Below are 14,881 nucleotides of genomic sequence, written 5' to 3' on the forward strand. Positions count from 1 at the left end.
ATTCTGTCTGCTGTTGTAACACAATTGACTAAATAGGAGGGTTCCTATTCCTATAACATGCCGTTCCTGACTGGTTTGAAAGGCATAATGGTACCTAGTTACATGTACAACTTTAACAGGCTCTGTTTCCTCTGTGCCTCTGAGGCAATCAACAGCTCCTTCGAAAAGGAAAAAAAAGGAATTGTGCAAAAGTTTGCTTCTGTAATATAATTCAAAAAGTTAAACTTTCATATTATCAATGCATTGTCCATGAAGTATTTTAAACCTTTAAAATAAAATGAAAATAAGCTCTGTGGGGGTCAGGCCAGTTGGCTGGTCAGTAAAATAAGCACTGTAAAGTAATACCATGGTCAGTACACCAATTAGTAAAATTGTGGAAAGCAAAATCAGCATCTCCATAAAAGCTTGTCAACATACTGAATCACAAAGTGCTCTCAAATCTCCTGGTAGATGGGTGTTGACTCCAGTGTGAAGTTGTGGTGCACTGCTCAAGGATCAAAGGGACTATACAGGTCCATCTCAATGAATTAGAATATTGTGTTAAAGTTAAATTTATTCCGTAATATAATTGAAAAAGTGAAACTTTCATATATATATTCATTGTGCATAAAGTGAAGTATTTAAAACCTTTTTGTTTTAATCTTGATTATGGCATACAGCTCAAGAAAATCAAAAATATCCTATCAATGAATTAGAATATATATATATATATATTTAACGAAATGTCGACTATCTGAAAAGTACATTAATGTATGCAGTTAATACTTGGTCTGGGCTACTTTTGAACAAATTATTTCATCGATGGGGCGTGGCATGGAGGTGATTAGCCTGTGGCACTGTTGAGGTGAGTGTGCGCCTGTACAGCCTGCCGGAAATCAAGTCTGGCTGATCTTAGTCTTAGATCTTATTATGTTGCTGATATGTCAGTCAGGAGCTGCTGACCTGCGTATAGAATTTTGAAAGGAGGAGGCGATGAGCGGGGGAACGTCAAACTTTTACTGTCGCTTTATGTTAAGCTTTTGAATGTTTAACTTTTAAGAGCGAAGACTTGAGAATTAGCAACATAGTTAATCAAGCCAGCCATGCCACAGGTGTGCGCAAAGGCATAACACCAAGAGAAAAACAAACACGCACACACACTAACAAGTTTTGTTTTGGATCTGATTTGAGCCCTTGGGCTACTGTTTATTTAATAGGCCTACTGATCATTAACAAATAGCCCCAGCTGGCTGTCATAAATCTATCGCTGGACTCCATCAGGCAAGAAGACCATAGACTATCATCAATCAACATATAACCGTGAGTAGGCAACAAGTAAACAATATAATCACGTGAGCGTGTATAGTGTGTCACTGTGTCTTATATGATTTAAAGAGTTATTTTTATTTTCTTTTTGGAATAGTGTCTTTCTTGAGTATTAGGCCTAGCTAGGCCTATATTAAATTTGTTGGCAGCATACCATACTTTATTCGTTTTTTCAGTCTCTTGAAAAGATGTGGTCAGCATTGAGAAAAGCAGACACTGACCTGATAGGAATACGAGACTGCTCGCCCCAGAGTAGTGGGGCGAGATGGAAAAGGGGCGACCGTACCTGATGTTACCTCGCTAGCTACAATAGTTATTTCATAACCACATTGGATGATTGAATGCCCTACAGTTGTATTTATACCAGCTCGTACTGCAACTCCTCTTTTACTCGCTAGATGGCGGCAGAGGTTTTGTTATGTTAAGTGGAATATGAAGCGCAGGCAAGTAACACAAGTCTAAGTAGACAGTATGTAGTATGTACCTAGTACTGTTAAATAATGTAACTATTGATTAACATTTATTTATACTGTGTGGGCTACTTTGGCCACCTTAGCCCGTAGCACTTGATGCATTGACAAGTTAAAACTGAATACTGGTATTTTGTTATTTAGACAGATGCCAGGCTCATTTATTGACCAGAATGATGCTTGCAAGGTACCCTTTTTTATTTTATTTTTAGGCCTAGGCCTAATGACAGACAAACTATATAATACTAATCAAAAAATGAAAATATGTATGCTTACTGTAAGTCGCTCTGGTTAAAAATGCATCTGATAAATGCCTAAATTATGATATGCTTATAGTGCAAACGGTTTATTAAACTTGAATTAAACTTTACCAATCTGTATGGCAGAGTATGTTAATATACAATATAACTAGTACCTCTTCTGTGGTTGGAGGTGGTCTCCCTACTCTTCCATTGAGACATTTATACACTAATATGAGTAGGACACCTTTACTGGTTGACAAGTAGTCCTGCATGAAGCCCATAAATGCAATATCTCCCCAGCGGGAATCCGGGGATTACCTCATTTGGACAAGCTGAGTGGTAGATATTTGGTGTGACTGTCCCATGCCACGTGGGAGACCAGGGTTCAAGGCCATACAGGTTATGGATAGCAGATTTAATGGTGTGATTTAAATAAAATTGTCTCTGTTCACTAATTGTACACATCAAATATTATTCTCTATTCATAAAAAATAAGTGTGTGAAGTGAGGGGCGCTAATATCATCATACAGACATAAATCATCTCATTCTGGCCAATCACAATTTGCATCCTCGCTTTTCCATCCAATTTTCTGCCCTCACTTTTCTCTTCAAAATGTACTTTGCTCAGTCAATCAAATCATCGCTATGGAGACAGATTTGCGTCTTTCTCGATGTCAAAGGTTTGTGTCTCTCTGGAAGTCCGGGGGTCTCCAATAGACCCCCGGATGCAGCTATAATATGCAAATATTCCTGGTGTATTCCAAGGAAGCTTTCAGAAGGAAAGGAAATGGTCACGTGACTGGGCTGCGCCATGACACTTTCATGGGCGACTGTGGCTCAGGAGGTAGAGCAGGTCGTCCAATGATCCATGGGTCGGCGGTTCGAATCCCGGCTCCTCCTGTCTACATGTCGAAGTGTCCTTGGGCAAGACACTGAACCCCAAATTGCTCCCGATGTGCTGGTTGGTAGGTACCTTGCATGGCTTCCGCCGCAATCGGTGTATGAATGGGTGAATGTAATGCACAATCTATGTAAAGCGCCTTGGATAAAGGCGCTATATAAATGCACCATTTACCATTTATGGACACTTTCATGGGAGCCAAAACTCACACCGGAAGTTCAATGAATATACATGGCAGTGAATGGAGCTGGATGGACCAGCTCATAACAAACATTATTTCTGAACAATTGAGACCTTTGTCATATAATCGGTTCAGGAATATAAAAAGACATATCACAGGTTGTTTTCTAATCACTTGCTTTTCGATGTGCACAGAGTGCACAGTATATAATTTTATTTGAGGATCTAAACAGCATCAGGTAGAGTTTCTGGCTCGGAGGTATTGCGAGATTTGACTGGCTAGACCATGTGGACATAGGACATCATCAACTTGCGACAGGAGCAGTTCCTATTGAGTGAAAGATTCTTTATTTATGAAAGATAGGTGTTTTTATATTTTTATTTTAGATGTAGAGGGCAAGTATAATGTTTTAAGGCAAGTCAGGGATCCTTTTAAGAGGTCCAAGTATTGTATCTCTTGTGTATTGTGCAATGTCTGATATCTCTCTACCAGCCACATATACAACAGGTGTCCCCTGTGCCACTATCGTTATGCGATGCTCAACCAATGGCACATCTCCCACCCAATCACGCTGGCCAATCACAATTTGTGTCCTCACTTTTCCATCTTCACTTTTGTCTTCAATGTTTCGGAATGGGAGGAACTGGATCCAACATTGAGGAACTGGAATCGGTTGCATACCATGTGGACTTCCAAGTCTGCTTTGCAATTACAATACCAGTAATCTCTCAAGAACACATTCCGCAGAGGGCACTGTTTTTTTTTTGTTTGTAGATTTTTGAGGGGTGCCCCTCCTATATGCACAGCTTTGTGGGTTTGTGTGTATGAGCATGGAATGTGCTCAGCTGATTGGCTGAGCATGGAATGTGTTAAGAACCAGTGAGATGTATATAGGAATCGCTAAGTGGAACCGCTAAGGAATCGGACCGTTAAGAGGGAAACGTTAAGGAAGGATCACAACCCTAACCTTGACGAAAACACACAATCCAATCAGTTCCTCACTGGCGGGACGGACCCCCACGGTGTGGGGTTTTGGAGGAGTGCTTGTTTAGTATCATTCAACCTCCCTGCACACTTCCTCATTGACCAATGCATGCATTTAGTGAGGCTCTGATTGGCGTTCAACATGTGGCATCAGACCCTGTCCGAGTTGCATGCTCTGCGTGACTGAGACCTGCTTGTTTTCAGTGAGTGAATGTCTGAAGTTCTGAACTTGACTAGATTGTAGTTGTAAAACTCTATATTAATACTTTGGAGATATGCAGAGCACTACCAGGATTTTCACACACAAAAATATATTGCATTTGGTATCATATACTCTCTTGAGTTAAATTAACACATTTGACTGAGTTAAATTAACACATTTGACTGTATGTCAATAGGAAAGTGTCATTAGTCTCAAGTGGCAAACGGCATCCTCTTTGAACCCAAGCATGGGCAACCCCATACAATTATAGTTCAGTCAGGACAACTCAAGAATGGATGGAATATATATTTATTGAATATAAGATGAGCAATATATTTATTATGGTTTGGCGATGTATTGGATCTGCTTTTTAGGTACTCGGATCAAGTACATCAGTCCCGACCATATAGGACTCTGAATCCCCCGTACCTAAACAGTAGATCCAAAACGACAGGTGGCAGCTGGGGTGGAGGTGCAGGGTGAGCAGCAGGTTTGTATACAGCAGCGCGCTGATACAGCAGCAGCAAGCAAGGAAGCAGGAGGAGGAATGCAAACCTCCGGTTAAAGTAGCCGGTATGAAGATGGAGTGAGTGTGTGATTGGCTGAGTCAATCATGTGAATGAGAGCGTGATGCTGAGGCGGCCCAATTAACGTCCGGCAGCAACTGCACTGAGGTTCCCTGACTGAACTTGCTCTGCGCATGTCTACGACAGGCACAAATGCTCATATTATATTTGACACAGATCAGTTTCATACAAAAATCACACCCGTGTGAACTGAGTGGTGCAAATCCCCCCCCACCCCCCCTCTCTGTCTGTCTCTCTCTCTCTCTCTCATTAGTAGGCAACATGCAGCACTATCTCTCTCTCCGTTTCTGGCACAACAGCGCCACTTTTGGTACTCATTGGTACTGGTCACACACATAGTCACATAGTTGAACACGGACATTGCAAAAAATGGATGGAGGGTTGCATTATCAGTTTAAGCTTGCCATACAGACCCCAGTCCGTTCAGGTTATGGGCAAACATACCAAGGGTATAATAGTTAACTAAAACTAACTAAAAAATGAAAACTAGAATACACTAACTAATACAAAATAAAAAAACGATAACTAAACTGAAATTGTGTGATCACAAAACTAACTGAAATTATAGACAAAATACCCTTAGTTTTAGTTTTTATCAATATTTATATGCCTTTTCGGATATTTATAATATAAACCTTTTAAATTCATTCGATTAATTTCCTCATTTCTCCAACAAGTGTTAGGGCAGTTTTCAGCACCGTACGGCAGCATGTAGCCACACTTTCCGTCGCTTGTTAACATTCTGCACTGCCTGAAACTGACAGCATGTTACTTGGAAAAAAGAGTTGGAAGAAAGAGACACAGTCCAATATGGGATTACTTTGAATATGACAGCGAGACAGACGCAAGGAAGTGCCTTGTGGAAAAGGATGATCGTAAAACATGTGGAGCACGTCTGAAGGTAGGCCTATTGTATAAGGACCGTGCATTCGTGGAATGAGCAACACAGCTAAATGTGTGGGTAGCGCCCCCAAAATATTGCCCAATGTTGCCCATACCCCAAAGCAAGTGGTTGGTATTCACTCTTGCCACAACAGCTTGGTTTGGTATGGAACAGTATCTCTCTCACAGGCAAGACAACTTGTCATCATTAAAAGCAATCTCAATGCAGTGAGATTCTGGAGCCAGTGGCGATCCCATATCTTCAGAATCTGGGACCTAACGCTCGCCCCATAGAGCCAGGATCACAGAGTACCTCCAAAATGTAGGAGTGGAGAGGATGGAGTGGCCTACCATTCCTGTCCAGACCTCAACCCAATTGAACACTTGTGGGATCAGCTTGGGCGTGCTGTACGAATTTATACGGGCTGTACGTGCGACCAACAGAACCACGTGTTGTGTTTCCCTTATTACTGTGGGAGAGTGCAATCATCCAATCCACTAAGCAACTCAAAGCAAGGGTTGGTATATCAATTTTTGGGGGCCTACCCACACATTTAGCTGTGTTTCTCATTCCACAAATGCCCGATCCTTACAATCTATACAGACTATACCTCGTTGTACAGGTGACAACGATCAACGATTACAATGATATAAAACATAATACCAATTGGTATTATAAAAGTGGAGAAATAAAGGACCTAAGTTACGTTTCTGAACTTTTGTTGCTGAGTTTATATTTTTAACTTGTATATTTGAGGTTTTATGACACATTACTTCAATCTTTTTGAATCCTATACCTGACAAATAAAGCAAAGTATGAAAAAAACTATAACTAAAGCATTTTCATCCAAATAAAAACTATAGCAAACCCACTCTAAAAACTAACTGAATTAGAAGAAAGAAAATGTCAAAACTAACTAAAACTAAACTATAATGAAGAATCCAAAACTATTATAACCTTGAAACAGACATGGGTTTGATTAAAAATTACTGGAGTGGAAACATGATTTATGGCAAGCATCCACACCCCAAACTATCTTGGATCTCACTATTTCGCCTCAGTCCACATGGATAATAGGTGCTGCAGGCCAAGCCTTCACTTTATGGGATCTCCCTTAAAATAAATGGCGGTGGACCATAAAGTTTGCATGTACTTTGCATGTTGATTGAATCCCCTTTCACAGGAATTCTGAATTATTTCTACCTCACCCACTTGACTCCTATAAATCAGTGAACTAACAGTCGCTTTGGCAAGAGAACCACATTTTATGATGTTCTATTATCAAGTAGAATAGTATCCCTATTTTGGACGACCTACAGCTTGTAGGTCGTCTATTTTTGCACGACACCGTTGTACATCAAATAATACAATTTAAGAAAATACAATATTGTTTTTGGACAGGTGGGTTGGATATGAGGTGGGGGAGGAGGGGGGGGGGGGGGGTCAAGGCATCCAGAAGGTGGCATAACTGTTTCAGGTTCCCATTTGATTCAGCAGCATATTTGAACAGGGAACACACACAAAAGTGTTATTTGTCATTCCTGTTCAAATCCGCTGCAGTACCAAGTTATGTGACACTGAACCAGAACAGGAGACGGGTATGCCACCTTCTGACAACCTGGGAACACTACATCTCAGAGCCAAATGTTGTACTTTTTATTCCACTACAATTACAGCATTTGACAGCTTTGGTCACTTGTTACTTTTCAGATTTAAACACTTAAGTCCTACCTATGTCATAGTCATACTTCGACTATTCGAAAGAAAAAAAGCCTATTACAGGGCAGGACATGAGCTTGTGCTATTTAACAAGCTTGACAATTTACAATTTGAGTACCCTGGTACTGTAAGTATATTTTGATGCCAATACTTTTGTACATCTTGTTTAATCAAATTCAGTTCATGCAAATGTTATTGTTCTTTGTAATTGGTTGTATTTGACAATCTTGTACAATATATTCTCTTAAAAGGTCAAAAACTAAATCTTTCTTGATGATTTGGTTGCAGTTTGATTAAATGACTTGGAATAGTTACATCCGCAGTTGTCTTGGAAAAAAAGGCTTTACACAGCAAAAATGAGAAAAAAGAAAAGCAAAAGCATAAAACGTACATTAAAATAATAGCAAAAACATAAAACAACATTAGAATAATAGCAAAATAGGCAGTGAATCAGGCAAAAACAGCGAGGGCATGAATTACAACACAGATTTCAAAATCAACTGAAAGCAATAGATTAGTTAGTAGATTACATTTCAACATGACCTTTTTATTCTGCTTCACAATGTTCACTATAGCTTTCGGTAAAGGTTATTTTCCAGCGACTGGACCTTTAGCTGCTCCACTTTTTTTATCCTAGCTGGGGCATCCTCCTGAGTACAGGCTTTTAGAGTTTCTTCATTCTAGCTAGGCAGATAATAAAACACAAACAATTCAGTGTCAAAACGTTGTGAGCAGACAGAAGAATAAGAAAATAAGTAGATAGATAGATAGATAGATAGATAGATAGATGGAACTAGGCTACACTACACTAAGCTAACTTAATTGTAGGCTATAGGCATTTTCAAGTCTTTATTTGATAGTGACAGTTAAGAGAGGAGACATGAAATGGCTGGGTAGAGATGGGTTAAGAACATGCAGAAAAATGCCTCAGATTGGAGTCGAACTTGGGCCGGCTCCGAGTGGAATAGTAAGAGTGGCGACACGCTTTGATCTTGCCACAAAGCGGGTGCCTATGGGCTAGTTCCAAACATTGGAACTATCCCATTGAGATAGAATGAGCACTTCCATATTCCATTGTTACAATGGGAGTCTACGCTCATACTATTCCACTCGGGGCCGGCTGTGCAAGGATTGAGCATTAATGTGTGCCCTCTACCAGGTGAGCATGAGGCACCAGGGTACCTCTGGCAATCTCCACCTATATATTCAATTAGCTCCGTTTGGAACCTCAATATCTACGCTTTAGCTCCAAGATGAGGTTCCGCGGAAAGCCATCCCTGCACAGATCGAAATGGAGTCGTCGAGCCGGTCCACAAACAGTGGATTAAACCCCTTTCGCAGTATTTTTTCCAAAAAGTAAAGGTATCAGAACCCAGATACAGTTGATAAACTTAATATATGCATATGTAACATTTTAACATAGGCAGTACCATGTTTTCCCCGGTTTTCCAAATGCAATCTTATGGAAACAGTACTGCGCCTGATTAAAGTGGTTGTTTCATGCCTATATGTTAAAACATTAGTTTTGTGGATTAATTTACTTTTACTGCATGGCCCCCTGTGCCCCCCACAAAATGACCGGAACTACTTAAGATTTCACCAAAACCAGAGCAGAACGCCCACCACAGGACTCAGGCAATCAATTAATACAGTTGCAACCATTATATTAATGGCAAGTATTTCATACAGCTGAAGTGGTTGCACCACTTAAAAAACATCTGCAAGGAATGTTTTGACAGGGAGTAGCTCATAACATGTCTACAGTCGATTTTTATCAAACAAACACATTGCAGATGAATTAAAATAATAAGTTTTCCGTACAGCTGCAATGTTGGTGAGTTTTAAGTTATTTAATACAATTAGATAGGACGTTTCTGTTTGGATGAATGGGCTGTCTATGGGAAGTTGCACCTACAGTCTTACTAAGGCTTAGCAGACCTGTATTGAACTGTAGCCTACTTTCTTGGGCTTTTTTCGCGAATTGTTAAAGTATTAATTCAATCAATAAACACGAATTCCCATGTTTCGCCAGAAGATGGCGCCAGAAAATCACTAATATAGGCTACTGATGATGAGAGAAACGTTCTATCTGATTGATAAACTCACTTTATGCATGCGCATCATACCCTCTATTAGTAGGCCAATCATCTCTTCATTCTATCACAGAGGAAATGTTACATCATTCATGCATGTGTAATCAGTCCCATTTCACTATTTCAGGGTAGTGCATGCATGTCCACATCACACCCCCAATTACCCAGGTGTAAGCAGTTCACTGATTGGCTCTTGCCCTATAAAAACCTGTTGTGCCCTATACATTATCTTTTCCTTTCTGCTATTTTGTGTGCACACTGATAAGGTAGTAACTGATAGTTTGTTTTGGAACTGGTCACTCGTGTTCATTTTAGTTAGTTTGTGTCAAACTCAAACCTCACTAAACCTCACCTGAGTTTAAGCCTTTGTAAGTTTGTTAACTCTAACCACACTACATCACAGCACAAATGGTAAAGAAACTGTTCTTAAGATGACAAAATATTTATATATTATAAAAAGCTTTAAAATACGCTAAAGAGGAGAGGCTGGTCTGATTTCGATTTGAGATTTAAAACCGAAAGTCCCATAGCCTTATACTGCAGGGCACAATCGTAGAAGCAGTAGTTCATCTTCAAGTAAAGTTAGCATCAGGCCTAATTGCACATTGCTTTCTTTCGCAGCTCGCCATGAAGCATCTCTTTTTGCTGGTCGTGTTGTTGCAGTGTCCTGCAGAAAGTGGATTATTTGAGGGGCTCAAGCAAACGGAGTCTCTTACAGCTGCCACTCCAACACCACAACAGCAAGCTCCCGAAACACACACAGGAGATGTCCCTTTTGAGATGGCTGTTGCAGATGAGAAGTTAATGTCTGAAGGAAGGCAGATGAACCTCAGCCCTTTGGATAGCTGTCATTCACGGGTATTTTTTGACAGGGAATGCATACTGCAAAGAATAGCAACCTAAATCAAAATGTTCTCATAAGAATTCAAAATTTGTTGTCACTGTTCGCCATCAATCACTGTGGTACCTTTATCACTTTAGCATTGCTGCAGTGATTTGTATATGAGTATATTGATTGCAAGTGGGCTCTCAAATAATTGGCAGAACACAAGACTTTGTTAACATTACTATGTATGTATGCATGGTTCCTAGTATGAATGGCACTTAAGAATTCTTTCTTTAAAACCTAGAAAAAATTAGATGTTACAAGTAAAAAAGAGCTTTAAGTAGGCCTACCGGTATACTATGTTTAATTTGATAATCAAATCGGGAACACAATCAATTTGATCATTATAATACACACACAGCCCAGCTGCTACGTTAAGTGGTAAGATGGGTGGTGATTTTCTCATATGGAAAGGTTTGGGAATCACTGGTAAGAAGTTCTGTTGTGTCCCAGGTGGTTGGTCAGTTGAAGTCAACCTGTGGAAGCCTGTCGGAAGAGCAGCTTGCCAAATTAGGAGTGGTCCTTTTCAACTGCCAGGCAGAGGTGGAGGGCCGCAATTTGCAACTCTAGATTTTTTTACAATGGGATGAATCTAGAGTTGCAATACCCTCCATTGACTCCCCACTCATTTTGCGTTTGCGATCTGCTGGTCTTAAACGACGTTAAACTCACCAACATTGCAGCTGTAGTCCAAGCTTGAATTTTGCTCTTGCAATCTGCAAAGCTTGTTTTTCATAAAAATCCCCCGTAGACATGTTATGAGCTACTTTCTGTCCAAAATATTCCACAAGTGATATTCCGAGCCGCCATTTTGTATTTTTTCAACCTGCCGTAAAACAAGACGTGTGGGAGAGCGCTTGTTTAATAGAAGGCCGTGCGTGACGGGGCGTCGCGCTGCGTCAGCTTCTTCTTTGGGTGTCTTACCTGCGCAGGTAAGATTCTATTAAACAAGCTCTCCCCCTCACGTCTTGTTTTATGGCCCGTCGCAGAATTACAAAATGGCTGATCGGAATATAACTTGTGGAATATTTTGGACAGAAAGTAGCTCATAACATGTCTACGGGGCATTTTTATGAAAAACAAGCTTTGCAGATTGCAAGAGCAAAATTCAAGCTTGGACTACAGCTGCAATGTTGGTGAGTTTAACGTCGTTTAAGACCAGCAGATCGCAAACGCAAAATGATGAGTGGGGAGTCAATGGAGGGTATTGCAACTCTAGATTCATCCCATTGTAAAAGAATCTAGAGTTGCAAATTGCGGCTAGTGGACTGCATACCACATAGTGAGCAGTCGAGCACGCTCTGTGTGCTATGCCACTCGCCAGCAGCAGTTCCGCCGTAGGGCAGAGCTGACTGTCAACGCACTAATCTCCACAGCTACCAGCCAACTGGATGCAATGAATGACTTGAAGGTAGAGTTGCTGTGTTGACTTTTGCACATTTGTTTGGAGGGCAAGCTGTAATGGTATGTCTTGCCTCATGTCCACGTTCCATTATAACAGGAGGGACAGCTGGAGCTGAGGGAGCTGACTTCTGCCTCCTTGGACAAGCTATTGCAGGGCCACAGTGCTTTGCAGTCTCAACAGGGGGAGCTGTGGAAAGGTCAGGAGCAGCTGGAGAGTTCCCTGAGTTCCAACCTGAAGCATCTCAGCCAAGAAAAGGCCCTCATCGCCGCTGGACAGGAACTGGTTGCACAGCTCATTCAGGTTATCACACAGAGGATGGGTGAGAATGTGTGAATCTTTGGATATTCAAAATACTCGGTTTGACCACCGATTTGACTTTACAGATTTCACAGTTTTTTACATTCACATGGCTGAGTGAAGCAAAGCATGCTTAACTCGGCACGCTTTAGCAGGTGGTCATTTTAAGTTTCAGTGGAAAAAAGTAGTTATCTTACGCTAGTAAGTACTTCTGCCCTCTGGGAGAAGATACAAAGAACCAAAGTGGAAGTACATCAGATTTAAAAAATCGTTTGTACCAGCATCAACCAAGATGCTGAACGAGGCTCTGAAACAGCAGTAACTGTGTGAGGCTAGATTATCCACATGTGTGCAATGATGTAATGTTGTGTCTCCCTCTGTAATGTATTTTTGTCTGTCATTGATATTTTATGTGTGGCTGTAGCTGGGGTGAAAGCCCAAGACAAATTTCCCTTGTCGACAATAAAGTTTACCTTGACTAGTAGGTGTATTTGTACAAGCAAAGTATATCACTTGCTGTCTCATGGCATCCTCTAGAGAATGGCACACTGGTGTGCCACCACCTTGACAACATGCAGTACCGTCTAGAAGAGCGGCTTCACATCATCCAGGGCTACCTCGGCTGGGCAGGTGAGAATCGCGTCCATTTTACGAAAATGTCACTGACGATGCAACTTCTCTGGACTGATGGGGCTCGGATACCCATTTGATATCATAACCAGCAGTAAGAGTATTCTGCCTGACATGTCTCACAAGCACTGGCCTGCAAATCAATGAAACCTGCAATATGGCCAAATGTGTATTTTCAGACACTTTTCTGTTGTGCCTCTGTGATTTCAGGTCTGAGACTAGCTGCCATGTGGACCTGTGCCATTGTGCACACAATACGTCATTTCTTACTGTGTGCAGTTCTACTGGCAATCCTTGGCTGGCCCCTTTTCACCCGGTTCATGCTGCTGCTCACTGTGCCCCTTAATGCAGTGGCTCTGCTCAACCAGCACTGCATTAGCCAGGATACGAAAAGCCTCAGCCGGTTGCTACTTACTCTTTCTCTGGGTATGGACTTCTATTGGTGATGGATATGATTATATGATGAGGCTCCTTTTTTTTTGTTTTTGGTTATTTTAATTATCTTAAGTGTATGACATGCTTGCACAGGTCACTGCTGTGTGAATCAGCTGCTTTGGGCGTACACTCGGCTCAAGGTGAAGCCAGCCAGCCTGCCCCCATGCGAAATTGTGGAAGCAGAGAAGCATGATCCTACCATCGATGTCGATCCTCTACACCAGAGCGGTGAGGCTGCAGATAACTCTCTAGGGTTGGCACAAGCATACCAGACAAAGTTACTGCCTGTTGGTTTTATCTGATTGTCTGCATCTTATTTAATTTCTTTATCTTATCTCTTCATCTTCAGAGATGAACCGGATGGATCCCTGGCACCTGATCTGCTGGATCAAGACGGCTGTCTCAATAGTGTGCAGCAGGACACTGAATGTGTGTAAACTTTCAAATGCATGTCATGCCTCATGTTTTTTGAGGGGCCTATGCCCAGCTTTGTGTGTGTGTGTTCCCCATAGTGATTTGATTGGCCGAGGGCTTAAAAAGTGAGAATAAAAGGTTGGGACAGAAAAGTGAGGACACCAAAAGTGAATGGCCAGAATGTGATTATGTATGATAATCGTGCCCCTCACTTTACACGAGTGATTTTTCTTGTGTATAGGTATTCTCAAAGCAACGCTGTCGATCCACACCAAAGTTCATAGGCCCACTCAGCCAGTCCACGGTGAGTGTACTGTGTGTATGTATGTATATACTGTATATATTATAGTTCATGCACATTTCTGTTTTATATTTTTATTTTTTTCTCTCTTTAAGGCACTCATGGAAGATGTTAAGAAACTTGGGAAGTGTTTTTGATGCAGATGGTGAATTCCGAAGTCCTAGCCCTAATCAGTCTTTAACCAGCAATGGGTTAGTTATTTTGTTGTGTGTATATATGTATAACTCGGCCCCTAAAGGACGATCACACAAGACACTAGAAACATGTCCAATATTATCCAGTCTATAACTTTTCAGCATGAAGCTTCCAGTTTCCATGCCGGTGGAAGTGGTGGGAACCGTGGCAAATGCAGACCATAGTTTGCTCTCATGAACAGCTCATCCCCGGCATGAAACTTGCAAGCACACTCCCAGTAGGCCAAGGAAGAACTACAATTGTGAATAGTTGCACCATCTGTTGTACAAACTCTATCCTTTATCTTAATGTCATCACCAACTTTTTTCAGGGTTGTCAGAACAGTCATAATTCATTACTCATTGTGTAGTTTGCTTTTGTTCCATGTACTAATGTCATCTTTTATTTTTCCTGATGTAGCTCTCTGTCTCCGTCAGCTGTGCAATGGCATTACAAAGACTGGAAAGGCTTGTAAGAAGAGGGCTGCGAAAGGACAGGACTTCTGCAGATTACATGAAGGAGGTTATACCTCTTATGTCAATCCTTAACTGTCTAATGCTCATTTTGATATTTGCTGTAGTTTCCTTGCTAAAGGTTAGTCTGCTTCCTAAAACTAAAACCCCAGTAACCTTGTTGCTTATGACATGTTTGAGAACATGCATTGCTTTTATCTTGATTGTTGAAATGTCTTGGACAGTTTTTACTTTTTTATTAAAGATTTTATTGCTTCAGTATTTCAAGTTCATTAGAAAACATCATTGCATAATAATG

General features: G+C 41.0%; 1 protein-coding gene across 4 annotated transcripts; it reads left to right on the forward strand.

Moving 5' to 3' along the window:
• Positions 1-9,737: 9,737 nt before the first annotated feature.
• LOC306931741 (protein brambleberry-like) lies at positions 9,738-14,844 on the forward strand. Of its 4 annotated transcripts, none has more exons than XM_079513322.1 (10): positions 9,738-9,834; positions 10,190-10,426; positions 11,956-12,178; positions 12,694-12,786; positions 12,997-13,212; positions 13,315-13,449; positions 13,571-13,650; positions 13,877-13,939; positions 14,032-14,127; positions 14,531-14,844. In XM_079513322.1, the coding sequence occupies exons 2-9, from the start codon at positions 10,196-10,198 to the stop codon at positions 14,071-14,073; spliced, it is 1,083 nt and encodes a 360-aa protein (XP_079369448.1). In that variant the 5' UTR covers positions 9,738-9,834; positions 10,190-10,195; the 3' UTR covers positions 14,074-14,127; positions 14,531-14,844. The 4 variants fall into 4 exon arrangements, with proteins under 4 accessions (XP_079369448.1, XP_079369447.1, XP_079369446.1 ...); XM_079513321.1 differs by having other exon boundaries at positions 9,799-9,936; XM_079513320.1 differs by lacking the exon at positions 9,738-9,834 and adding an exon at positions 9,838-9,979.
• Positions 14,845-14,881: the final 37 nt, after the last annotated feature.

This window comes from Electrona antarctica (genome assembly GCF_951216825.1).
Source record: "Electrona antarctica genome assembly, chromosome: 10".
In the NCBI taxonomy this organism is placed as follows: Eukaryota; Metazoa; Chordata; class Actinopteri; order Myctophiformes; family Myctophidae; genus Electrona; species Electrona antarctica.